General features: G+C 44.9%; 1 protein-coding gene across 1 annotated transcript in view; it reads left to right on the top strand.

Moving 5' to 3' along the window:
- LOC139382343 (low-density lipoprotein receptor class A domain-containing protein 3-like) overlaps positions 1 to 8376 on the top strand; it is a 138752-nt gene extending 130376 nt beyond the window's left edge. The window contains exons 5-6 of the mRNA XM_071126313.1: positions 5120 to 5516; positions 5718 to 8376. Coding sequence (XP_070982414.1) covers positions 5120 to 5516; positions 5718 to 5919 — 599 coding nt within the window. The 3' untranslated portion in view covers positions 5920 to 8376. The remainder of the gene's footprint in view (positions 1 to 5119; positions 5517 to 5717) is intronic.
- The last annotated feature ends 17857 nt before the right edge of the window (positions 8377 to 26233 follow it).

Raw genomic sequence — 26233 nt, 5'->3', positions numbered from 1 at the left:
ATCAATCTCTCTGTCTTTCTCCTACACTGTCTCTATACTTTATCAATCTCTCTGTCTTTCTCCTACACTGTCTCTATACTTTATCAATCTCTCTGTCTTTCTCTTACACTGTCTCTATACTTTATCAATCTCTCTATTTTCATCTTGTATTTCTCCCTGGCTCTCCTTCCTGTCTCTCACTCTCGCATTATCTTTATCTATATTTCTTTCTATTTCTATAACTGCCCCTCTCTCTGTCCATATCTGTCTCAATCCTTCTCTCTCCTCCTGTTGGTCTCTGTCTGACCTTTCTCCCTATAATTCTCTCCTTCCACAGCACAGCTAATTAGATGGATGCAGACAGCAGATAATGGGATGAGCGATAGAGAGAGAGGGAAAAATCATGGAGGAGAAAAGGGAGAGGGAGAGAGAGAGAGGGAAACAGCATGGAGGAGAAAAAGGAGATGGAGAGGGAAACAGCATGGAGGAGAAATGGGAGAGAGAGAGAGGGAAACAGCATGGAGGGGAAATGGGAGAGAGAGAGAGGGAAACAGCATGGAGGAGAAATGGGGGAGAGAGATGGCTGTATATTGTATTGAGTGTATAATATACACTGAGTGTACTAAACATTAAGAACACCTGCGCTTTCCATGACATAGACTGCCCAGGTGAATCCAGCTGAAAGCTATGATCTCTTATTGATGTCAGTGTAGATGAAGGAGAGGAGACAGGTTAAATAAGGATTTTTAAGCCTTGAGAAATATGAGACTGTGAGATTGTGTATGTGGGCCCTTCAGAGGGTGAATGGGCAAGACAAAGATTGAAGTGCCTTTGAACAGGGTATGGTAGTAGGTGCCAGACGCACCGGTTTGCGTCAAGAACTGCAACGCTGCTTGTCTTTTTTAACGCTCAACAGTTTCCCGTGTGTATTAAGAATGGTCCATTACCTGAGGACGTCCAGCCATCAAGACACAACTGTGGGAAGCATTGGAGTCAACATGGGCCACCGTCCCTGTGGTACGCTTTTGACACCTTGTAGAGTCCATCCCCCGACGGATTGAGGCTGTTCTGAGGTGGGAGTATAGAGCACTGAGAGTATAGAGACTCTTCTAGAGGTGATGATGTCATCTGGGAAGGGGAAAAGCTACCCTATTAGTGGTAGCACAGCTCCTTCCTTTGTGTGAAGAATTTCACGGTATATAAGGGGTTAAAACACAAGCAAGAGGCTTGGAGCAATCATACACACAGCAGGGGGTAGAGACAAGGCACTACCTCCTTAGACACTACCTCCTTCCCCTGACAGCTAGGGAATTGCTGTAGAGTAAAAAATAAACCACCTCTTTCTCTCCCTTTTCTGTCTCTCTCTTTCTCTTGCTCTCTTGTGACGAGTTTGTAAAACCCAGCAGGCATTCCAGTTAGGCCCTCTATTGCTAAAATCCCCAAATCCCCACCAGTTGTTTATGCAGGGGCATTATGAGTTCTCTTTGTCTGTGAACTCTGTGAACGAGGCCATTGAGACCTGGCGGGCGGGACTGGTGGCAGCGGTGGGATCCTTTTATCATTTTTTTTACGAGGTAATTACTGTAATAATTTCTCTTTGTTTTGGACCTCTCTCTGCAGAGCTCGGTGCATAATGAATGGAACCAGTGAACTGAGGAAAAGAACAGCCAGGTCCGAGTAAATGAGCATAGTTCTAAGAGAGAAAACAAACCCATAGTCCTTCTCTCTCTCTTACTCTCACTCTCACACACACACACACACACACACACACACACACACACACACACACACACACAGTTTACCATCCATACAGCTGGAGATACTGTTTATGCAAGCTTTGTCCTCTGTTACAGTAGCTGAAGTGCTTTGAGAGGCTAGTTAAGGACCATATTACCTCCACCCTACCTCACACCCTAGATCCACTACAATTCACATTGTAATTCGCAATCCCCGGCAGATCCAAGGACAATGCAATCGCCATCGCACTGCATACTGGCCTATCCCATCTGGACAAGAGAAATACCTATGTACGAATGCTCTTTATCGACTACAGCTCAGCCTTAAACACCATAGTGTCCTCCAAACTCATCACTAAGCTCAGGGCCCTGGGTGGGAAACCCGCCCTTTGCAACTGGATCTTTGACTTCCTGATGGGCCGACCCCAAGTGGTGAAGGTAGGCAACACCACCTCCGCCACGCTGATCCTCAACACGGTGGCCCCACAGTGGCAGCACACTCAGCCCCGTTCTGTACTCTGTTCACCCATGACTGTGTGGCCATGCACGTCTCCAACTCAATCATCAAGTTTTCAGACGACACAGCAGTGGTAGGCCTACAGGGAGTGGTGCCAGGAAAATAACCTCTCCCTCAACGACAACAAAACGAAAGAGCTGATTGTGGACTTCAGGAGACAGCAGAGAGAGTGCACCCCTATCCACATCGACGGGACCACAGTAGAGAAGGTCAAAATATTTAAGTTCCTGGACGTGCACATCACTGACAACCTGAACTGGTCCCTTCACACAGACAGCATGGTAAAGAAGGAGCAACAGCACCTCTTCAACCTCAGGAGGCTTGGCCCCTAAGACCTTCACAGAATTCTACACATTCCCAATTTAGAGCATCCTGTCGGGCTGTTTACCGCCTGGTACGACAATTACACTGTCCGCAACCACAGGGCTCTCCAGAGGGTGGTTCAGTCACCCCAACGCATCAGTCACGGCAGACTGCCTGCCCTTCAGGACATCTACAGCTCCCGGTGTCACAGGAAGGCCAAGAAGATCATCAAGTACCTCAGCCACCCGAGCCACATCCTTTTCACCACCCTACCAGCTAGAAGGCAGAGACAGAACGGGTGCATCAAAACTGGGACTGAGAGACTGTTAAACAGTCACCACTAGAAAAAGAAAATGAGAGCTTCAATCTAGGAGCTCAGATGCAATAATTTTATAACCAATGTTTCGACAGACAAGCTGTCTTCATCATCTTCAAACAGTCACCACTTAGTCACTGTTCTGGGCCGGCTACCACCCGGTACTCTATCCTGCTACCATATGTATGGTACGTAGTCATTGAACACTGGTCACTTTAATAATTACATACAAAACACACCATTTATATGTACTGTATATATACAGTATCTGCAGGGCCACTGAAAACCATAAACACTTACAGAGCCAGATGAAGCTGATATAGCAGATCAACGAGAGATCCACGTGAGAAAGCCTTTAAAACTCCTACAACAAGACACTTCCCCCTCTAAAGTCTACCCCTACAGTTGTAAATCAAATCCAAATCAAAGTTTATTGGTCGTGTACACAGATTTGCAGATGTTATCGCAGGTGCAGTGAAATGCTTGGCTCCAACAGTGCAGTAATACCTATCAATAATAATACATAAAAAAAGACAGATTCCAGAAAAATTAAGAAATTACAGAATGAGCTATATCAGAGACCGAAATATAAATATACACTGATCAAAAATATAAATGCAACATGTAAAGTGTTGGTCCCGTGTTTCATTACCTGAAATAAAAGATCCCAAAAATGTTCCAAATGCACAAATTTGTTTACATCCCTGTTAGTGAGCATTTCTCCTTTGCCAAGATAATCCATCCACCTGACAGGTGTGGCATATCCAGAAGCTGATTAAACAGCATGATCTGTATGGTCTGCATACTCACCAGACATGTCACCCATTGAGGCCGCTGGGGGTGCTCTGGATCGACGTGTACGACATCGTGTTCCAGTTCCCACCAATATCCAGCAACTTCGCACAGCCATTAAAGAGGAGTGGGACAACATTCTACAGGTCACTATTAACAGCCTGATCAGTGCAACTCAAAAGAGATGTGTTGCACTGCATAAAGCAAATAATGGTCACACCAGATACTGAATGGTTTTCTGATCCACAAATCTACTTTTTTAAGGTATATGGAGTAGGTAGAATCTCAACCTGAGAAAACAACATTACCAAACCACCTTGCCTCTCAAAGCCAGGTAGAGTTCAGACAACTGTCAAAGCCTGACAAATTTGAAAGTGGATAGCAATCAGCACATTCTGTGTAGGCTACTGACGTTGCTTAATTTCATTTGGTGTACAGATGCAGACTATCGTAAAAGAGGTGCTCCTACTTCTACAGTTGTAATCAGGCTTTGAATTACATATCCAATCTTTTGAGTGCAATAGAAGCAATGTGCTGGGCTAATATGGATATTTCCTAAATGTAGAGGGGTGTTCTGAATTGTAATGGGATTGGCTATAGCACCCTTATAGACCCGAGTAATCCTACTCCTTAATGTCTTGTTCAGACTGTGACAGAAATGCATCAGCCATACTGGGACTGGTCTTGATTCTCATCTAGCCAGTCAATGTGATTTCTTCTCTCTGCCTCAGAGCAGTAATCCGCAAAACCAAAGCAGCATTGCGCCACTCCAAATATGGGTCCCATACCAGTCAGTCCTAATATGGATACCGAACCCGTCAATCGTAATAAGATTCCGTACCGGTAAGTCCTAACATGGATGCCTTACCGGGCTCCTATCTCACCCTCAGCAGCTGATTTGAAATTCTCAGCCAGTAATATCAGAGGAAATGTTTAAGTGCCATTCCTTCCACTCATCTGGAATAATAAGGCACAGTGCTCCTTATTAGTGTGACAACTCCCTCTGTTCCGTTTTTGACCACCAACTATTCACTTTCTCATCCTGAGCTGTGAATTCCTAAGTTACTCCTAAATTACTCTTTCTGGTCTCTGTGTGTGTGTGTGTGTGTGTGTGTGTGTGTGTGTGTGTGTGTGTGTGTGTGTGTGTGTGTGTGTGTGTGTGTGTGTGTGTGTGTGTGTGTGTGTGTGTGTGTGTGTGTGTGTGTGTGTGTGTGTGTGTGTTGCCCTCTCCACTACAGCAGTAATCAGAGTTTCACTGTAGTGTTGCTTTCTGTTTTCATCTCAGGATACTGTAAGTTCCTGAACTCTAGAAAGGTTTTTGCTTCTCCAATTTGTCCCTTAGAGCTAGATCTTGCTCTCCTCTCCACTGGGAACAACTGAAATTCCTCAACAATTATGAATGTGACATTATAATATTAAACATGACAGTAGCATAAAACTTAACCATTCTTATTCTATTCTCCCTCCTTCTTCCAGAAGCTCCAGGCCAGGACTTTGTAACCCTGGACTACCGCAACTACCCTAGCATCACCTACGCAGTCATCGGCAGCGCTGTCATCTTTGTCCTGGTGGTGGCGCTGTTGGCCTTGGTTCTGCACCACCAGAGGAAACGCAGCGTGCTGCTGCCCCGGGAGGTCCGGTCCTCCTACCACCACCACCACCACCATCAGCCCCTGCTGCTATCCCGCGTGGTCATCCTAGACCGGGGACACATCCACCCAGCTGGCCCTGGCCTCTCCCCCACCTCCCCGTCTGCAGAAGCCCAGTTCAGTGCAGGTTCACAAGGGCTACAGATGCTGTCTAGGACCCTCTACCCTGCTGACATGTCCATGGACACACCACCCTCCTACTCCCAGGCCGTGCTGGATGTCAGGTAGACATACAGTAAATGTACTGTACTGGAGCGAGTAGCGTGAGGCTAATAATTTTGCCAACTGTAGCTTTGACTATTTAAATGTGTTTTTTGGATTGATCTGCCTCTAAACTTGATTTCAGAATACTTCGGAGCAACATTTGTTCATTTATGTGTGTGCTTCTTCCTGTATCTATTTTTCCTTCTCCATCATGCCTCTAGCCGGCCTCCCTGGTTCGACCTTCCTCCGCCTCCCTACCTCCCAGACGGGGATCTGCCGTCAGAAGGAGAGCTGCCCCAGTACGAAGCCCCCACAGAGCCCTCCACTCAGCCCAGCACACGTATCTCTGAGCCCTCCACACCCAGAACTGTGGCCCCAGGCTTGTCCTGGCCTAGCTTCAGCTCCAGAGACGAGTCGGACTAGCTGTAGTCCTCCTCTGATGACTGCATGTACATAGGACCACAATACCCAGCCTCAGGGCTGTGGAAGGCTGAAGAGAGAGGAGCTGTTCAATTGTGGAAGACCCAATGGATTGTCCTGCCTAATGTGAGAATGAGAGACAAGGCTCTATTCTACCGATAACTACAACTGACTGACTAAGGCACATGGAATGATTGCTATTATATGCTGGCACCCTCTGCTGGAAATTTCTCTACATATCCCCTGACTGGGTTGCTCACTTATTCAATCAATCAATCATCAGTCAATTGCATTTCATCTGTGGCTATATAGTGCTTTTTATAAATGAATTTCTCAGTGTGCTTAACAACTTCAAGGGTCTAAACTTCCAAAGACAAAATCAAAACTACCACAGCCTCCCAACTCTATGCATCTCCTGTTGGACTGGTGAAGACCCTGGTTGGTGCGAGATCCTGTAGCTTGGTTGTGTTGACTGGTTGGATGGTCAACCTTTATAGTACAGTCATGCATTAACAATGACCCTTCTACTTGGTACCTTGGAACACAAATGTGTAGATTGAAATAAGCATTTGGGATCCTCCTCAAGTTAAAAACATAATTCAAGTCAGTAACTAATTACAGAAGCTGTTCAATTGGCTCTTATGTAGTCACTGAACAAAAAGATCAGCCTTGTTCTCCTTGGTTCCATAATGATGTGTTACTGACTGTACCATGTACCACCTACCTCCATGTTTTTCCTGACAAACTAAAATTGTTGATAGTCACATAAATGGTTGGTCAGAGTATTGGTGTATTTCAATCAATGCGATATGTCAATCAGAAAAGTTTTTTTTGCTCCACGAATTACATTTAGATACATTCATTATATGCAGTTTTGACTCCATGCTTATTTAAACAGAATTGTATGAGATCAATGTCCTTACTGGGTTGTTGAGGTAAATCAAATTAAATCACATTTTATTTGTCACATGCGCCTTACCATGAAATGTTTACTTACAAGCCCTTAACCAACAATGCAGTTTTAAGAAAAATAGGAGTTAAGGAAATATTTACTAAAATAAACATGTGTAAATAAAGTTAGACAAGCATTTTTGTATGGAGCTCTAGAAGTGACTGATTTACCTACAGTGCCTTGGTTCAAATGTCTCTCTTACTGTATTTCTTTGATTCATACTCAACGACTTACTGATAGGATTCCAACTGACTCATAGGATCCCAACTGACTCATATGATCCCAACTGACTCATAGGATCCCAACTGACTCATAGGATCCCAACTGACTCATAGGATCCCAACTGACTCATAGGATCCCAACTGACTCATAGGATCCCAACTGACTCATAGGATCCCAACTGACTCATAGGATCCCAACTGACTCATAGGATCCCAAAGGCTCTAACTGCCATTCCTATTATGCAGATTATTTTCTGAATTTGCACCATAGCTATCTGACCGATTCAATTGACACCCAATAATGTTTGTTTGGATAAAGAAGAAAATTACACTATTTTTTTATGTGTCCCAATTCATTGTTTAGAAATGTGTAAGTTTCATGACAGATGTGAGAGAGAAGACTGTCATTGTCTCTCTGCCTCTGTCTGTCTGCCCACCCGCCCGCCCGCCCAGTAACTAGTATTATTCATTGACTGACTAGTGAAACGTCTATCTGAAGGATCTGTGCATATGTATTGTGGTTGTCGTGTCATTTCATTTCAGAACTTGTCAAGGGTTTCATGTGACCATGTAGCTTTGTAGGTAGAGAGAGAGAGAAATATTTATTTAAAAGCAGCATATTTAGACTTTAAACTAATATAATAACATTTAACTATGAAACGTGTTACTTTGGATGGTACCTCTGTCTTTTGTCCATATCCCCAGCAGTCATCAGGCTGGTGGCATTATTAAACAACATGGAAACCAAAGATTATCACTCATCATCCCCATAAAACCCAGAAGATAAGCCTTACTCTCCAAAGTCCTATCCAAAAACAGTGTTGTGCCTCGTTTTGTTTCAGATACCTAGCTGACTAGAGAATGAAGAGTAGTATTACTCTAATACAAAGGGGGAAATCCTGTTCATCACTAGATAACTGGAGAATGATACTCAGTCTCAGGATGAATCTGCTCACAGCTGGGTTTTATTCACTAGGAACCATCAGAAGCAAACAGGCTGGAACGGGGATGACTACCTGAAATTGTCCAATAAAAAGTGTTTTTCTTTTTCGTTGCAAAACGTTTTGCACTAATGAATAAAGTCCTGGTCTGTTGCGTTTCAGTTACAACACACTGTTACACTTTTCACGTCACTATATCCGTTTGGTTTGTGACAGTGATTACTGATTTGTTGTTCCACCCTGTTGGACACTTGTTTCGTGTTTATCATTTATTAATGACACCACCTTTTTGTTTGTAATGAAATATATTCTGTACATTGAAAGTAATATAAAGTGTTTCTGATTCAAAGATGTGTCAAGGTTTTTCCTCATAAAATTCACTATTTGTTTCCCATCATAATCTATGTAAAGTGTAAATATTGTTTTATTTCACATGGTTGCGCCTGGGATTCAGTTCACTTATCCTACCACCAGATGTCCCTCTTTCCATACAATTGGCCTGGGTTAGAGATGACCAACTTGTCTGAAGTCTACTGTTGTGTGGGCAGGTTTGTGCTAACTCTCCCTATAGGCTCTCATTAAACATGAGATGAATGCTTAGTTCATACAACTCTTATTAAAAGCATGATTTTCCTCTGTTTTATTACTTCCACACTGAAAATGCAAAAATTATAATGTAGGAGCTAACATTTCAGTTTTGGTCAGATGGGGTTTTGGCCTGCCTGGAGACGTCACCAGGCGTTAATTAGTCAGACCAATAAGAAGTTACAAACCTCTCTGCCAATAAAATATAGTTTTCAGTGTTCCGCTCTCCATTTACATCACTCCCAGACAGTCCTTGCAAAATGTTTGCTTGAGAAATTGCTCTTTGCAAACAAGCTATTTGTTTCTTTCTGACCATTTTAACTGAAAACAATCACATTTTAATAAAATCTGATTGTTAAATACGCCTCTTGGAGGGAACGCAACACCCTGTTACATCTCAACTCACCGTGGAGTGAAAACATTTGTGATCGTAGGTGCGGGGAAGGACAGAGGCAGAGAAAAATACTGTTTACAGGGAATTTATTATTCCTTAAAGCGGTAAAGTGGGGAAAACGGGCTGAACGGAACCAAAGCAAAGAAAGTAAAAATGAAAGAGTCCCCTCTCCTACCTTACCTGCCTTCCCACTTCTTACCTAACATTTAGAACCATCCAGCGCGCTAACCAAAATAAAGGGGGTGGTCCTCCCAGGTCTTACCTAGTGTACATAGGCAGATTAAATACAACAGGTTATGTACAAACCCACAACACAGAAACTGGGGAACGTAACGATGATCAAATGTATTTTAGTATGTCTATGCTTTGATCGATATCAGGGCACAAGAAGAAAAGCATCAAATATTTGTCAAGGGTTTGAATTTGAAGAAAAAATGGATGAAATCGTAAAGTCATAGAGAAAGGGTATATTGCCTTTGGGCCGGTCGCCCATTCCTCCTTATTAAGGTATTATTTGAACACCCAGGCCCCCCACCTTGCCTTCCTCACCCCTCTTTCCCCATCACATTATGACATAACAGATAGCATCATAACATCTTTGAATCAGGCTGTCCCTAGTCTTCTATTTCCCCCAGTCCCTGGCTCCCCTTCTCTACCCTCTCATCCATTTCTGTCCCCCTCTCCCCTTTGTCCTTGTGTCTAACTCTTTGTCGCCCTCTCCCTTCTCTCACCCTCTGCCTCTCTCTCCCCTCTACCCAAACACTGATGGCGGGGTACCCTGTTTGTGTAGCCCCAACCCAGCCCCACAAGCCTTAATTAAAGGACTTCTCTCTCTCTCACACTCTCTCTCGCTCTCTCTCTCTGTCCTGTGTCTCCATCTCTGCTAGGACCTTGTAATCTGTAGATCAGGGTTAGGCAGACCAGGCCTAGCAGACAGCTGGTGTGGAGGAGAGCAGCCATCCAATAGCTACCCAGGGAAATGAGAGGCGGTGTGGCAACACACAGAGACACAGATGAAGTGTTGATTCAGTGTGGCCCGTGATCTGGAGTTGATGACCTTCATTGAGTCCCCAAGGAAATGAAAGCAAGCCCATAACTCAGATTTAATGGCCCGGGGTATGATGGCGGAGCTGGGGTTGGTTGGGTGATGGAGGTGGTGTGCTGGGGGGTGGGGGGTGATGATAGTGGTGGTGGTGGTGGTAGTGTGATGATGGTGGTAGTGATTGTGGTGGTAGTGATGATGGTGGTGGCAATGATTGTGATGGTGGTGGTGGTAGTGTGATGATGGTGGTGGTGATGATTGTGGTGGTGGTGGTAGTGTGATGGTGGTGGTAGTGATGATGGTGGTGGTAATGATTGTGGTGGTGGTAGTGTGATGGTGGTGGTAATGATTGTGGTGGTGGTGGTAGTGTGATGGTGGTGGTAGTGATGATGGTGGTGGTAATGATTGTGGTAGTGATGATGGTGGTGGTAGTGATGATGGTGGTGGTGGTGGTAGTGTGATGGTGGTGTGATGATGGTGGTGGTAATGATTGTGGTGGTGGTGGTAGTGTGATGGTGGTGGTAGTGATGATGGTGGTGGTAATGATTGTGGTAGTGATGATGGTGGTGGTAGTGATGATGGTGGTGGTAATGATTGTGGTGGTGGTAGTGTGGTGGTGGTGGTAATGATTGTGGTGGTGGTGGTAGTGTGATGATGGTGGTGGTGGTGGTAGTGTGATGATGGTGGTGGTAATGATTGTGGTGGTGGTGGTAGTGTGATGATGGTGGTGGTAATGATTGTGGTGGTGGTGGTAGTGTGATGGTGGTGGTAGTGATGATGGTGGTGGTAATGATTGTGGTAGTGATGATGGTGGTGGTAGTGATGATGGTGGTGGTGGTGGTAGTGTGATGGTGGTGTGATGATGGTGGTGGTAATGATTGTGATGATGGTGGTAGTGATGATGGTGGTGGTAATGATCGTGGTGGTGGTAGTGTGATGATGGTGGTGGTAATGATTGTGGGGGTGGTAGTGTGATGATGGTGGTGGTAATGATTGTGGGGGTGGTAGTGTGATGATGGTGGTGGTAAATATGGTGGTAGTGATGATGGTGGTGGTAGTGATGATGGTGGTGGTAATGATTGTGGTGGTGGTAGTGTGATGATGGAGGTGGTAATTGTGGTGGTAGTGATGATGGTGGTGGTAATGATTGTGGTGGTGGTAGTGTGATGATGGTGGTAGTGGTGATGGTGGTGGTAATGATTGTGGCAGTGGTGGTAGTGTGATGATTGTGGTGGTGGTAGTGTGATGATGGTGGTAGTGATGATGGTGGTGGTAATGATTGTGGTGGTGGTAGTGTGATGATGGTGGTAGTGATGATGGTGGTGGTAATGATTGTGGTGGTGGTAGTGTGATGATGGTGGTGGTAATTGTGGTGGTAGTGATGATGGTGGTGGTAATGATTGTGGTGGTGGTAGTGTGATGATGGTGGTAGTGATGATGGTGGTGGTAATGATTGTGGTGGTGGTAGTGTGATGATGGTGGGGGTAATGTGATGATGGTGATGGTAATTGTGGTGGTAGTGATGATGGTGGTGGTAATGATTGTGGTGGTGGCAGTGTGATGATGCATATACTATAATAAATTGGCAGGTTGACAGGATAAATAGCTAAGGGGCAAGGGCTTCCTCACTCCTGGACTCTCCTTTGTGTTACATTACCACCGCCCATGGCTGTTGGATGCACTACAAGTGTGATGCAGCTGGTTGATGCCCCATTTCCTTTCAAATAATTGGAAAAATGCATTATTGAGTCATGAGACTCTAGTAGTTCCATCTCATGATTACAAAATAATATACATACAGTAAATACCATCAAATTATCTCATAATTCTCTCCTTTCTGTTCTCACACATTAAGATAGTAATGTATTCATCCCCCAGAGGCTGTGATTGCACCACCCAAAACATACATCAACAATAAATACACTATAAAACGACACAGACACTAAAAGCAGCATCATCTATGAATATAAAAGTGTTCATGTTAAAAAGAGTCATAGCATAAGGTAAGAAGTATCGGCCGTTTGTGCTCACACACACACTCTTCTTCCCACTCACTTACACTCTCAAAAACAGCCCACAGTCTTCTACTGGGCTGCCCATCCATAGCTCCAGTGAACTGGACATAAGACTGTGTTTTCTCATGTAAATGTAGTGATTGTGGAGGGGAAGGAGGGTGTGTTGTTAGCGTGGTGCAGCTCTGATGGGCTTCGCTGAGGGCTTGGCGAGCTAGACCCTTATCAGATGAAGAGCAGGCCTCTGAGGGAGGGGGGGGGGGGGGGGGGGGGGTACTAGGAGACTGGGAGAGGGGAGAATAGAACAGCTGGCGGACTCATGCGTGCAACCCCAAAACACACAGAGCTCAGACACACTGAGCACGGTGGGAAAGCCCAACGCTAAGAAGTCCACAAACACATACAGTCTCGTGTTATTATCAGCCACCGGACAGCGAGGCTAAGCCCACACACACCACAATCCCAAAATAACAAGCTCAATCACACACATTAGAGTAGACACAATCATACACTGACACACACCAGCATCAAGCTCAGCCATCAACCAGCATGCCTCAGTACACACACACATGATTACACACATCAGACGCGTTAATCACATTCACACATACTGTATACAAACACACGCACACTCACATTCAAAACACACACAGGAACACACACAGACAGATTTGTTTTGTTTTTCCAGTCTAAGTGCCAGGGTCTCACACAGAGCAGATCAGTAGCCAGACCACTGTTCTATTTGTTTCGGAGTTATTATGGAAAACACCCTGACAGCCAAAAGTGGTGTTATCAGCATTCACCCATTTTCACAGACTGGGATTGTAGACAACAAGCCTGAGTTGCCACTGTTCGACAGATCTTGTTTAAAGATCTGTGCCTTGCTCCAGTCTAATCCAGAGTGATAAGTCTCTGTGTGTATGTATGGGTCCAGTTAGCTGTGTTTGTTCTGGTCTATCTGAGAGTTCCAGGCCACTGACAGGACCTTAATAGATTATCTCCCTATGGCAGTTTCTCCTGGCTTAATTGGGTTTTATTGCATCCTGGCCGGAGCCGTTGGTTTTATGTGTGTGTGTTAGTGTAAAATAACAAAGCTCCACAAGCTATAGGTGGGTCTCTGTACCAATAGGTTTGGGATCTGATACAGTCCTACTCTATTTTGTGCAAAGTTGATGACCCAAGACTACCTACTGAAGGAAGAAGAGGGCTACTGTTCTGTGTCAATGACAGTACAACTGATATCTCCCTTCATCATTCACATGTCTTCTACACATTGCAGGTGTCAATCCTCATCATCAATAAAGTCTTGGTCATTTGTTTTAAAAGTATTTAATACATACCATTCAAATACACTAATTAATTTATACACCATATTTTCTGTTTGAGAAAATGTCATTCCTAAAACCCAAATGTCAGTGCAGCACAAAACCCACATACCGATAGATAATCATGATCCTCTCATATCAAGTGGGGAGAACAAGTATTTGATACACTGCCGATTTTGCAGGTTTCCCTACTTACAAAGCATGTAGAGGTCTGTCATTTGTATCATAGGTACACTTCAACTATGAGAGACGGAATCTAAAACAAAAAAACGAGAAAATCACATTGTATGATTTTTAAGTAATTAATTTGCATTTTATTGCATGACATAAGTATTTGATACATCAGAAAAGCAGAACTTAATATTTGGTACAGAAACCTTTGATTGCAATTACAGAGATCATAGGTTTCCTGTAGTTCTTGACCAGGTTTGCACACACTGCAGCAGGGATTTTGGCCCACTCCTCCATACAGACCTTCTCCAGATCCTTCAGGTGTCGCTGGGCAATAAGGACTTTCAGCTACCTCCAAAGATTTTGTATTCGGTTCAGGTCTGGAGACTGGCTAGGCCAGATGCTTCTTACGGAGCCACTCCTTAGTTGCCCTGGCTGTATGTTTTGGGTCATTGTCATGCGGGAAGACCCAGCCACGACCCATCTTCAATGCTCTTACTGAGGGAAGGAGGTTGTTGGCCAAGATCTCGCAATACATAGCCCCATCCATCCTCCCCTCAATACGGTGCAGTCATCCTGTCCCCTTTGCAGAAAAGCATCCCCAAAGAATGATGTTTCCACCTCCATGCTTTACGGTTGGGATGGTGTTCTTGGGGTTGTACTCATCCTTCTTCTTCCTCCAAACACGGCGAGTGGAGTTTAGACCAAAAAGCTCTATTTTTGTCTCATCAGACCACATGACCTTCTCCCATTCCTCCTCTGGATCATCCAGATGGTCATTGGCAAACTTCAGACGGGCCTGGACATGCGCTGGCTTGAGCAGGGGGGCCTTGCGTGCCCTGCAGGATTTTAATCTATGACAGCGTAGTGTGTTACTAATGGTTTTCTTTGAGACTGTGGTCCCAGCTCTCTTCAGGTCATTGACCAGGTCCTGCCGTGTAGTTCTGGGCTGACACCTCGCCTTCCTCATGATCGTTGATGCCCCACGAGGTGAGATCTTGCATGGAGCCCCAGACCGAGGGTGATTGACCGTCATCTTGAACTTCTTCCATTTTCTAATAATTGTGCCAACAGTTGTTGCCTTCTCACCAAGCTGCTTGCCTATTGTCCTGTAGCCCATCCCAGCCTTGTGCAGGTCTACAATTTTATCCCTGATGTCCTTACACAGCTATCTGGTCTTGGCCATTGTGGAGAGGTTGGAGTCTGTTTGATTGAATGTGTGGACAGGTGTCTTTTATACAGGTAACGAGTTCAAACAGGTGCAGTTAATACAGGTAATGAGTGGAGAACAGGAGGGCTTCTTAAAGAAAAACTAACAGGTCTGTGAGAGCCAGAATTCTTACTGGTTGGTAGGTGATCAATTACTTATGTCATGCAATAAAATGCAAATGAATTACTTAAAAATCATGCAATGTGATTTTGTTGATTTTTGTTTTAGATTCTGTCTCTCACAGTTGAAGTGTACCTATGATACAAATTACAGACCTCTACATGCTTTGTCAGTAGGAAAACCTGCAAAATCGGCAGTGTATCAAATACTTGTTCTCCCCACTGTATATGGATGTATGCTTAACTCAGGGGGGCAGCATTAGCAGCTGAAACAGTAACACTTCCCTGCTTAAGAATAGCCCAGGACCCTGCCTCTTGCCCTCCCCATTCAGACCAGGCCTAAACATACACCAGCATGCTAATAGCTAATCCCCAGGGCAGGCCACCTTTGTCCCCACACAACCCACCGCCAATGTCTCTTTTTGGGCACTGGGTGACAACCACCAGCCTGGATGGGCCTGCTTTAGCCAGCAGGTTGACAAATTCTAAAGGCTTGTTTCTCCTGGGCTGCAAAGAGCGGATTGCTAGGCCCTGATGGATTTCTGAAGGGCGTAAGATTGGCGTTTGTCTTAGTTTTCCCTTCTGTCTGGGATGTGCAAGGAGAGGTATGTTAGCTGTCTCTGGGTAGTGAGAGTGTGGCGTGTGGTGGCTGTCTTACAGCGGGTGGTCTGTGTGAGAGACAAAGCCCCCCGGCTGGCCTGATAGACTGCAGTAGGGAGAGAATGCACTCACCACTGTCACTCTTTGTGTTAGGGAGGGAATTGTTGTCAAATGGGGCTGAGAAGACTTTTGATTTTGGGGGAGAGATTTTAGGGACAGTTCTGGGAGATGTGTGGCTGTTTGTGTGTCCCTAAGGAACAGTGGATTCCTCATCGCAAGGTGGAGCGCTGGGGGAGAGGCAGGGGATCAAATAGGGGAAGTCAGCATTGATTGGTTGTGTATGGACATTCCACAGTACAAGGTGCAGAGAGGAGGCCACGGCTTGAGATCGAAGAGGTCACCTCTGGAGAATAAGACACTCCATTTAATGGGTTATGGGCTTATATAGAAAATAAAATAAGATAAAATAAAGGATAGATGGATTGGTTGACAGAGAGACAGATAATTATATATATATATAAGATCTTGTTAAAGATCTTGTCTGAAAAGAGGAAAGGTCTTCTTGCGCGTGTGTGAGTGGCAATGTCGTTTCAATAACATTGTTTCAATCAGTAAGGTTGGTCTTATTGGAAAGCTCACTTTACTTCATTCAGTAAGCATAATATACATGTAACTGCCAAAATGAAGGAAACACCCACTGTGTCTTAATAGGGCGTTGGGCCACCACAAGCCGCCAGAACAGCTTCAATTTGCCTTGGCGTAGATTATACAAGTGTCTGGAACTGGAGCCATTCTTCCACGAGAAATTCCATAAGTTGGTATTTTGTTGATGGTGGTGGAAAACGCTTTCTCAGGCGCTACTCCATAATCTCCCACAAGTGTTCAATTAGGTTGTGATCTGGTGACTGAGGCACGCACGCACGCACGCACGCACGCACGCACACACACACACACACACACACACACACACACACACACACACACACACTTTAAACCCCCTATGCTCCTTTGAGACCCCTCCTTCAAAGTCTCAGAGATCTCTTCTTCTAGCCATGGTGGCCAAAATAATTGGCAACTGGCCATTTTTAAACATGACCCTAAACATGATGGGATTTTAATCGCTTAATTAACTCAGGAACTACACCTGTGTGGAAGCACCCGCTTTCAATATACTTTGTATCACACATTTACTCAAGCGTTTCCTTTATTTTGGGCAGTTGCCTGTAGTTCACATTGCTTCCTCTTCTACGGGCACAGCTACGGGCACAGCTACGGGCACAGCTAGCCTCACAAAGCCATCTGATCGTTTACATTTACGTTAAACCGTTAGGAATGAATATCTGATGTTGACAATGTTCTCATCAACAGCACAGTGTCATGTCATTCCTCCTCCTTTACTATCAATTAGCCACATGAGGAATGTCAGTCCTATTACCCTATGGCCAATGAGCATAGCTGAATAATGCAACTTTACTATGCTTGCTAAATAATCTACCTGTGCAATCACCTTTCTGTCTTCTCACCAATGGGAATACATATTGTAATGTATTTAAATGACAGTTTATTTTTGTATAAGTGCTACCTGCCATCATAGCATCTGGCTCCAAGGATCATCCCTCAGAGATGAGACCCCTCCCCAATCTATTTTAATAAATGTTCATACTTGCATTTTGTCTCTGTTGTTCATTCAGTTAAGCCTGACCTCGATTGAACTGTGTTGTGTTGGTGGTAGATGATGATTATTATAAACTCTTGTAATCCCAGCCCTGGTTCTATCCTGTCCGTGATGAAAGATGACGGCCTGGTTCCAACACACACTCTCATCTATCGCTACACTCTGGGGATGAGCTGGGACACACATAGCACCCACTGTTCACACACACACACCATCCAGTCTTGTAAGGGGCTAGCCTCAGCATTCTGCTCTTGGCCATCAGTTCATCGTCAGTGTAGTTTGGAAGTTTCCAGAGTTCTAGTTGTACCTGCCTGTACTTTGGTCAAGCTGTGCATTTTATTTTAAGGATCATCAATATTTCTGTAAATCTAGAAGGTTCTTATGGACAGAAATAGAAGGGGACTATTTTAGAATGTATATGCCCTGAAACTATCTTTTCAATGTTAACATTCCAGCTCTCATGACTCTGAACATTTGTTGAAAATCACAGTAATCTGTTGCAGATGTCTCTTACAAAAGATAAACAATGTGGGCATGCTCTCAGACATATTTTTCATAAGATAGTAAGTAGCCTGCGGGTGAAAGCCCAGACTAAGATTGGTCAGAGCCATTGTTTGACCTCCTCCAACACCTTGTCATGATGGATCCCATCTTCACCACTCCTTAAGTACTACTTATTCAACCCACACACTCCCTTGTTCACAATGCACTCCCTCGCCCACACACTCCCTTATTCACAATGCACTCCTTCACCCACATACTCCGTTGTTCACAATGCACTCCCTCACCCACAAACTCTGTTGTTCACAATGCACTCCCTCACCCACAAACTCTGTTGTTCACAATGCACTCCCTCACCCACAAACTCTGTTGTTCACAATGCACTCCTTCACCCACATACTCCCTTATTCACAATACACTCCCTCACCCACACACTCCCTTGTTCACAATGCACTCCCTCACCCACACACTCCCTTGATCACAATGTACTCCCTCACCCACACACTCCCTTGTTCACAATACACTCCCTCACCCACACACTCCTTTGTTCACAATACACTCCCTCATCCACCCCCCTCAAATCCGAACATGTACTTCAACCCCCCATCACATATACCCTAGTTCAACTCCCTGAACCTCCCAAACATGCACCCTCTCCATCCATCCCTCACCCCCTCCCTTTCGCCTGCCGATCCCTGCAAGCCTCGCACGTTCCTCTGAGGTATCGCCTCCCCCCACCCATATCCCAACATGTAGCTACCCCCTGTCTACAGCCTAAACATACCCCTTCTCCCCCATCCTCACCCCCACTGACCCGCCCACCCCCAGGGCAGCCCCACGCCTCGCACGTTCCTCTCAAACAGGGAGCATGACACTGCTCCCCCGACCCACCCCAAACCCCCCCCCTCCCCGCATCCTTATATCCCTCCATCTCCCCAGGCCCATCCATCATATTAACCCCCCAGTCTACACCTAAGCCCCATAATAGCAGCCAGAGAAGAAAAGGAGGAGAAGAATAAGACCGCTACCATGCAGAACAGTGCTGGCCTTAAGACCAGGCCTTTGTTTCATGGCCTGCCTTTCCTCGCCTGGCCTCTCCCCCAAACACACCCTCTCCTGTTGGGGGACAACGGGCTGGGGACGGGGGGTATTGAGAAAGGGATGTGTTGCTCTTTAAAGCAGGCCGCTCGACCCCCTCTATAGTCCCCTGTTCACCAGCAACCTCTCTGTGTTGGGCTGTCAAAGGGGGGTACCCCAGCCCGGCCCTCCCCTCATCTCCCATCGCACTCCCTTAGAGGGCTAACAGGGGACAGGGGCCCCTCCACTCAACTGTAGAACTCAGATCACTGGTGCTCAATGGTGTGGATCAGTGGTCTGCAGGTGAGGAGGGAGGAACAAAACTAGAGAGAATGAGAGAGAGAAAAACAGGGAGATCAACAGGGAGTGTTTGTGTGTGAGAGAGAGAGAGAGAGAGAGAGAGAGAGAGAGAGAGAGAGAGGGAGGGTGAGTGAAAGAGAGAGAGAGAGAGAGAGAGAGAGAGAGAGAGAGAGAGAGAGAGGGAGGGTGAGTGAGAGAGAGAGAGAGAGAGAGAGAGGGAGGGTGAGTGAGAGAGAGAGAGAGAGAGAGGAAAGAAAGAAAGAAAGAAAGAAAGAAAGAAAGAAAGAAAGAAAGAAAGAAAGAAAGAAAGAAAGAAAGAAAGAGAAAGAGAAACTAGGCAATAGTGAATTTGTGGTCGTTGTTCCCTCAAACTGTACTTCCTAGAGGCAAGTAACTAGCGTAACGAGTGCAGGTATGTCTTGGTGAAGTAGGAGACAAAGCAACATGTGACAGAGTGACCATCCCCCGCAACTGTGACCTGTCTCCCATCCCAAAGAGAGGTGAGAGAGAGACAGAGAGAGAGACAGAGAGAGAGCGAGAGAGAGAGCGAGAGAGAGAGAGAGAGAGAGAGAGAGAGAGACAGAGAGAGAGAGAGAGAGAGAGAGAGAGTGTAAAAAAGGAGACAAACAGAAAGGAAAAGAGACCATTAGCTCACAGGTGGGAGACAGATCAAACATGCAGTGGGCTTTACCAGCGCCTAAGTGACACACTTCTCAGGTTGATCTAAGAATATGACCCTAGATGACCTTTCTTCCAGCTGCCCAAAGATGAGGGAGAAAGAGAGAAAGATAAAGAAGAGAAATAAGCCTCCTTAACCAATGTGACAAAGAGAGAGAGAGAGAAAGACAGAGAGAGGGAGAGAAAGAAAAACAGACAGAGTGAAGGGGAAGCATCCCTAACTACCATTAAGTGTAAACAAAGGCAGGTCCTTTTCTGTGTGTGTCTGAGGGTCCAGGCTGCAGGCTGAAGACTTTCAGCCAAGATGAAGAGAGGGCAGTCCCACGTTGGACATGTCCACACCCTTTTCTGATAAAGCAGCCATCAACACCCTTCATTCCTGTTAGAGCCCTCTGCAGATGGCCCTGAAGAAAGAAAGAAAGAAAGAGAAAGAGAGAGAGAGAGAGAGAGAGAGAGAGAGAAGAGAGAGAGAGAGAGAGAGAGAGAGAGAGAGAGAGAGAGAGAGAGAGAGAGAGGAGAGGAAGCATTGAGAAATGAGTGAGGACGGCTAAGAGGAGGAGAGAGAGGAAAAAAATAATAAAGTGAAAATAGACTGAGAAAGAGTTTAACAAAAAGAATGGATAGAGAGGGAGAGAGATGCTTCCTTGATAGGTGGAAGAACACGAACATACACACGCACAGACACACACATTGACAGCCCCCCTCCCCTCAAGAACATACCATTCTTTAAAGGGATACTTCAGGATTTTGGCAGTGAGGTTTGAAGGAAGTTGCTAACTGGTGCTAGTGCAATTTCTAACTGGTGTTAGCGGAATGTTAGTCCTTCATACGGGACACATAGACATAAAAAATGGCATCCACGAGTTAATTTGACTCTGGGGATGTGTCGGGTCCCAGTAAGCACAGATTGTGACTTACCCAGGTCAACCGTACCATCCGGCAGCCCATTAAAGAGCATTCTGATCCATAAGAAAGCATTGAGTAGCAGGGCTTTGAGCTAACCCTGCCTGCATTCCTGTAATCAGCACCCTAGTCAGCCATCAGGGCCATGGAGCTGTGCTCAAAGACCTTGAGGTGGGGACCTATGCTAAACATGGAACACAGCAAAAGGAGATCATCTCTGCCTTGTCTTTGATGCACACTGGTGGCTGAGGATTTAGGATAGGACCAGAGGGGCTGGATGACAGCTAGTTGAGTTCCCTGACTAGGCGAATGTGGATGGTAATACGTAATAGTCACGGATTCATTCAAAATATACATGTTCAAGAAAGAAAAAAACGACTTGAGAAAATCCGATTTTAAAGATTTGAATCTGTGATTTTAGAGATGGGTTAGAAATCCCATCCTTTTACTGTTGTATATTTGTCACCTGAATATTAGGTGAAGGAGATGGGTTAATTATATAATTAAATGATGTTGCTGATGATAATGATGTTTATGTCAGTTCTAATACGCCTTAACACTGATTCTCCCCTGTAGTATATTGATTCTCCCCTGTAGAAGTTATAGCCAACATAGCCCTTTTTAGCTGTGTGTCCCATATTACTCCCACAGGGCTGAGCGTTGCTAGGCAAAATGCAGCCAGCGGGGGGCTAGTGGAGGGCTAGGGGGTTGGGGCAGGGGACAGGGATGCACCCTCCGCCTCTGATGGTTATAAATGAGCAAAACTGTCAGTGTGTGGGACCCCAGACCATCTGTGTTGCTCTCAGACCCTCTCATAACTTCCATAGCTGCCTCCTCAAACCCTCCACACAGGCCAGGCAAATATGCTAGCACACACACACACACACACACGCACACACGCGCATACACACACACACACACATCAAGAGGAAATAGCCATCCCACTTACCCCCTCTACTGGTCAACATGGTAATTACATGACAGCACTGGCAGATTCCTTCACTGTCCCCATAAAACTGTAGAAGTCACAGACAGAGAAGTATGTAATCTATTGCTTAGTCATTTATTTTGTAGGATGAAGAGGATAAGGCCAAACTTTATCTAGGTTTCCCCCAAAAAATATATCTATTTCTCTTGTAGTCAATTTATCAGTTGGCTTGCCACCTAACTCCCTCAGGTAAGAGGAGCAGGAATAGGTAGACTTCTCGGGTGAAGGAGAGGGAGAGGAAAGTCAAATATTTATAGATTTATAAGCAAGGATTCATTTGTCTCTCATGACACTTTGTACAGGCTTGCCTTTTGGCAGTTAACACACACAAGATAAATAGTTCCACAACCAATCCATTCCCATTTTATTTTAGTTTACAGTCATCAGATATAAACGTCAACCGGCCCACATAGCAGACTGGATCATGAATCTTACCAGAGAGAGAGAGAGAGAGAGAGAGGAGAGAAGGAGAGAGACAGAGAAGGGGAGAGTGAGATAGAGAGATGGAGAGAGGGAGAGAGAGAGCGAGAGAACAGGCAACAGTGAATTTGTGGTCATTGTTCCCTCAAACTGTACTTCCTAGAGGCAAGTTGCTAGGGTAACGAGTGTGGGTATGTCTTGGTGAAGGAGGAGACAAAACAACATGTGACAGAGTGACCATCCCCCGCAACTGTGACACAACTGTGTCAGGGAGGCAGGGCTCTGAACTCAAAACCTGCTGTAACAGTGAGGGGTCAGGGAGGCAGGGTGCTGAACTCAAAACCTGCTGTAACAGTGAGGGGTCAGGGAGGCAGGGCGCTGAACTCATGACCTCAGAGGTGACCGGGGGACACCACCCAATTAAAACAATACACTCGTTATCTTCCTGGTTCTGTGTGTATGTCTCTGTATGTGTTTGTGTTTGTGCATGCGCACCAGCATATGTGTGAGTACAGGGTTCCCTGTGTCCATAATGTTCTTCTGAAGATCGATAATGTTCCCAGTCCTATAACACCCCGATCTCCCTGTCCATCCCCTTTTCATCTCTCCTCCTCCCCCTTCTCTCCTCCCCCTCTCTGGCCAGGCTGGAGTGGGTTCCCTCCCCCAAACCAAAGTCTTCGTCTTCTTGTCCTCCCTCAGACCAGGAAGACAAAAGGAAAGATAAGGAGATAGAGGAGTGTAAGATCATCCCCACAACTCCCTAATCCACAGAAAGAGAGAGGCTCTCCAATGAAAAGGTAACAGATCCACTGATCAGGGGTTTAGGACACGACCTCTCCAACCTCTACAATGGACCAGGGGATCTGAGTGGGTTCATCACAGCAGGAACACACACTAATACCACAGATTAGAATATACCAATCCCAAACCACACACACTGTGGAACACATACATACACACACATACACTTAACACCATACCATATACTGTGAGGCACACATCACACACACACACACACACACACGCACACACGCACAGACGCACAGACGCACACACACATTGGTTTTAATATCTAAATGGGGACCAAAATATTTATTCCAACTCAAAATCCTATTTTCCCTAACCCCTTACCCAACACCTAAACTTAACCCCTAACCCAACCGTAACCCTAACCCTAACCTTAAAGTTTGATCACATACACACTGTGAAACCCACTTCATACACAGTGTGAAAGGAACGCAAACATTCCATGACCTCCTTTCCTATCCTCTCCTCCTGTCCTCTCTTTTCCTCTCCTCTCCTGTCCCCACCTCTCCTCTTCAGTCCTGCCCTGTCCTCTCTTGTCCCTTTCCTCTCCTCCTCTACTGTCCCCTCCTGTCCTTTTCCTTTCCTATCCTGTCCTCTCCTCTCCTCCTCTCCTCTCCTCTTTTATTTTCTCCTCTCCTGTCCTCCCTGGCTGTGCACTGCAGGCTAGAGCTAGATGTTTTCTCATGCTAATCAAACACTTTGTCCCTGGATAGATAATCCTGCACTGCCTTTTGTCTGAGCCCCACAGCCCAGCCCTACAAGGTCAACCCTGCCTCACACACACGCACAAAGACCCAAACACAGCACCCCACTCCAGGCCTGCCGTATCCAAGCACACACAAACACACACACTCATTAGTTATTCTCAATTCCACCACTCTGACTGACAGGCCCATGGTTGTTAAAGCTGAATGCAGATCCCCCAACACACACACACACACACACACACACACACAGGTGCACACACACACACACACACACACACACACACACACACGCACACACACACACACACACACACACACACACACACACACACCAACCAAATCCACATAGAGTTACGTTGCACAAATAACCTTTTACACAAACCAGTTTCTGCAAATCATGTTATAATAGTATATGTCTGTGACTCAGTATGTAACTGTCCCAACAGAGACAAACTACAAACTGGGTAGTTCGAGCCCTGTATGCTGATTGGCTGACAGCCATGGTATATCAGGCCGTATACCACGAGTAAGATAAAACATTTATATTTGCTGCTCTAATCACATTGGTAACCAGTTGATAACAGCAATAAGGCACCTCGGGGGGTTGTGATATATGGGCAAATATACCATGGCTGCGTCGTGCTTGAGAATAGCCCTTAGCCGTGGTATATTGGCTATATACCATACCTCCTCGGGCCTTATTGCTTAATTAAACAATATACCAACTTAGAAATAAACCACCTAAACTATAATTAATCTCTATGATTCTGCAGTGGTCCTCCATTTCTATTAAAGGAGAGGAGAGGAAGCTCCCATAGGTGTCCACTATGTTCCCTATACAGCTAAATTGCAGATGAATCAAACCCAGAGGAATTTGGGACTATACATGGTGGAGGACCTTATTACTTTATCACAGTCACAGTGCAGCCTGCAGTCACACCACAGGTTGGGGAAGGAAGAATTAGGTTATGCACATCCACATTGAAAACTACCAAAGAATACCTATTTCACAAGAATCTGGTGTCCTTCACAATTTGATGTAAGAGAGTTAAGAATGGGTAATAATCAATATTTAGTGTGCACTCACTTTTCTATCGGTCTCTTTCCCTATATCCCTGGGGCATGGTGGGATGAATGTATCCCAATGGGTCATTCATTTGATTTTTTTGTCACCTTTATTTAACCAGGTAGGCAAGTTGAGAACAAGTTCTCATTTACAACTGCGACCTGGCCAAGATAAAGCATAGCAGTTCGACACTTATAACAACACAGAGTTACACATGGAGTAAAACAAACATACAGTCAATAATGCAGTAGAAAATAAGTATATATATATAATGTGAGCAAATGAGGTGAGATAAGGGAGGTAAAGGCAATAAATAGGCCATGATGGCTAAGTAAATACAATATAGCAATTAAAACACTGGAATGGTAGATTTGACAGTAGATGAGTGTGCAAAGTAGAAATACTGGGGTGCAAAGGACCAAAATAAATAAATACAGTAGGGGAAGAGGTAGTTGTTTGGGATATTTATAGATGGGCTATGTACAGGTGCAGTGATCATCTGTGAGCTGCTCTGACAGCTGGTGCTTAAAACCTGTTGACGCCAGGGGTTCCCCTAGGGGAACACCACCCCCCCCCCCCCCCCCCGTTCAGCTCAAACCGTGGCGCATGGAACACAAAAATATTCTTAGAAATATTTAACCTCCACACATTAACAAGTCCAATAGCTCAAATGAAAGATAAACACCTTGTTCATCTACCCAGCATGTCAGATTTTTTAAATGTTTTACGGCGAAAACACACCACATATTTATATTAGACCACCACCGAAACCAAGACAAGAGGCAGCCATTTTGTCCCAGAAAATATACAATTATAAAAGCAGGATTAAAAAATAAATCATTCACTAACCTTTTGAAAATCTTCATCAGATGACAGTAATAGGACATGTTACACAGTACATTTTTTTTTTCAATAATATGCCATTTATATCCATAAATGTCCATTTACATTGAATTCGTGTTCAGAAAATACTCAAAAATGTCCGCAGAAAATGTAGGTAGCGCCGCAAGGTAACGTAAATAGACATCATAAACTTTGACTAAATATACATGTTCTACATATAGTTAGAAAGATACACTGCTTCTTTATGCAATTGCTTTGTTACATTTATTTTTAACGTTACAGAAATCGCACACTATTCAATATTCTGAGACGGCGCTCAGATATAAGCTACATTTCTCCGTAATGTTGGAGTCAACAGAAACACAGATTTCAGCATAAATATTCCCTTACCTTCGATGGTCTTCGTTCAGAATGTTCTGGAAGGGTTCATACTTACCCAATACATCGTTTGGTTTCAAGTCTTGCGTCTTTGTATTAGCTACTGCTAATAACATCAGCTGAAATGCACCCAAAATGTCCTCTGGTCCGGAAAAGTTGCGCATCAAAACTTCAAAATTACATATTATATGTCGACTAAACAGGTCAAACTAAGTGCAAAACCAAGCTTTAGGATGTTATAGACATACAAAACAATTTTCAACTCAACCGGTCATTGTTTGTCCTTCTTCTGAGTACTGGAACAAAGGAATGGCTGGGACCAATTCGCGCCCTAACGCACAGGTTTTTTCTCGCGGCACTTACTCAAATCACTCCCATAGGGCCAATTCTCGCGGGATTTGA

This window comes from Oncorhynchus clarkii, chromosome 2, assembly GCF_045791955.1.
Source record: "Oncorhynchus clarkii lewisi isolate Uvic-CL-2024 chromosome 2, UVic_Ocla_1.0, whole genome shotgun sequence".
Classification (NCBI taxonomy): domain Eukaryota; kingdom Metazoa; phylum Chordata; class Actinopteri; order Salmoniformes; family Salmonidae; genus Oncorhynchus; species Oncorhynchus clarkii.
This window is presented reverse-complemented; position numbering and strand designations above follow the sequence as displayed.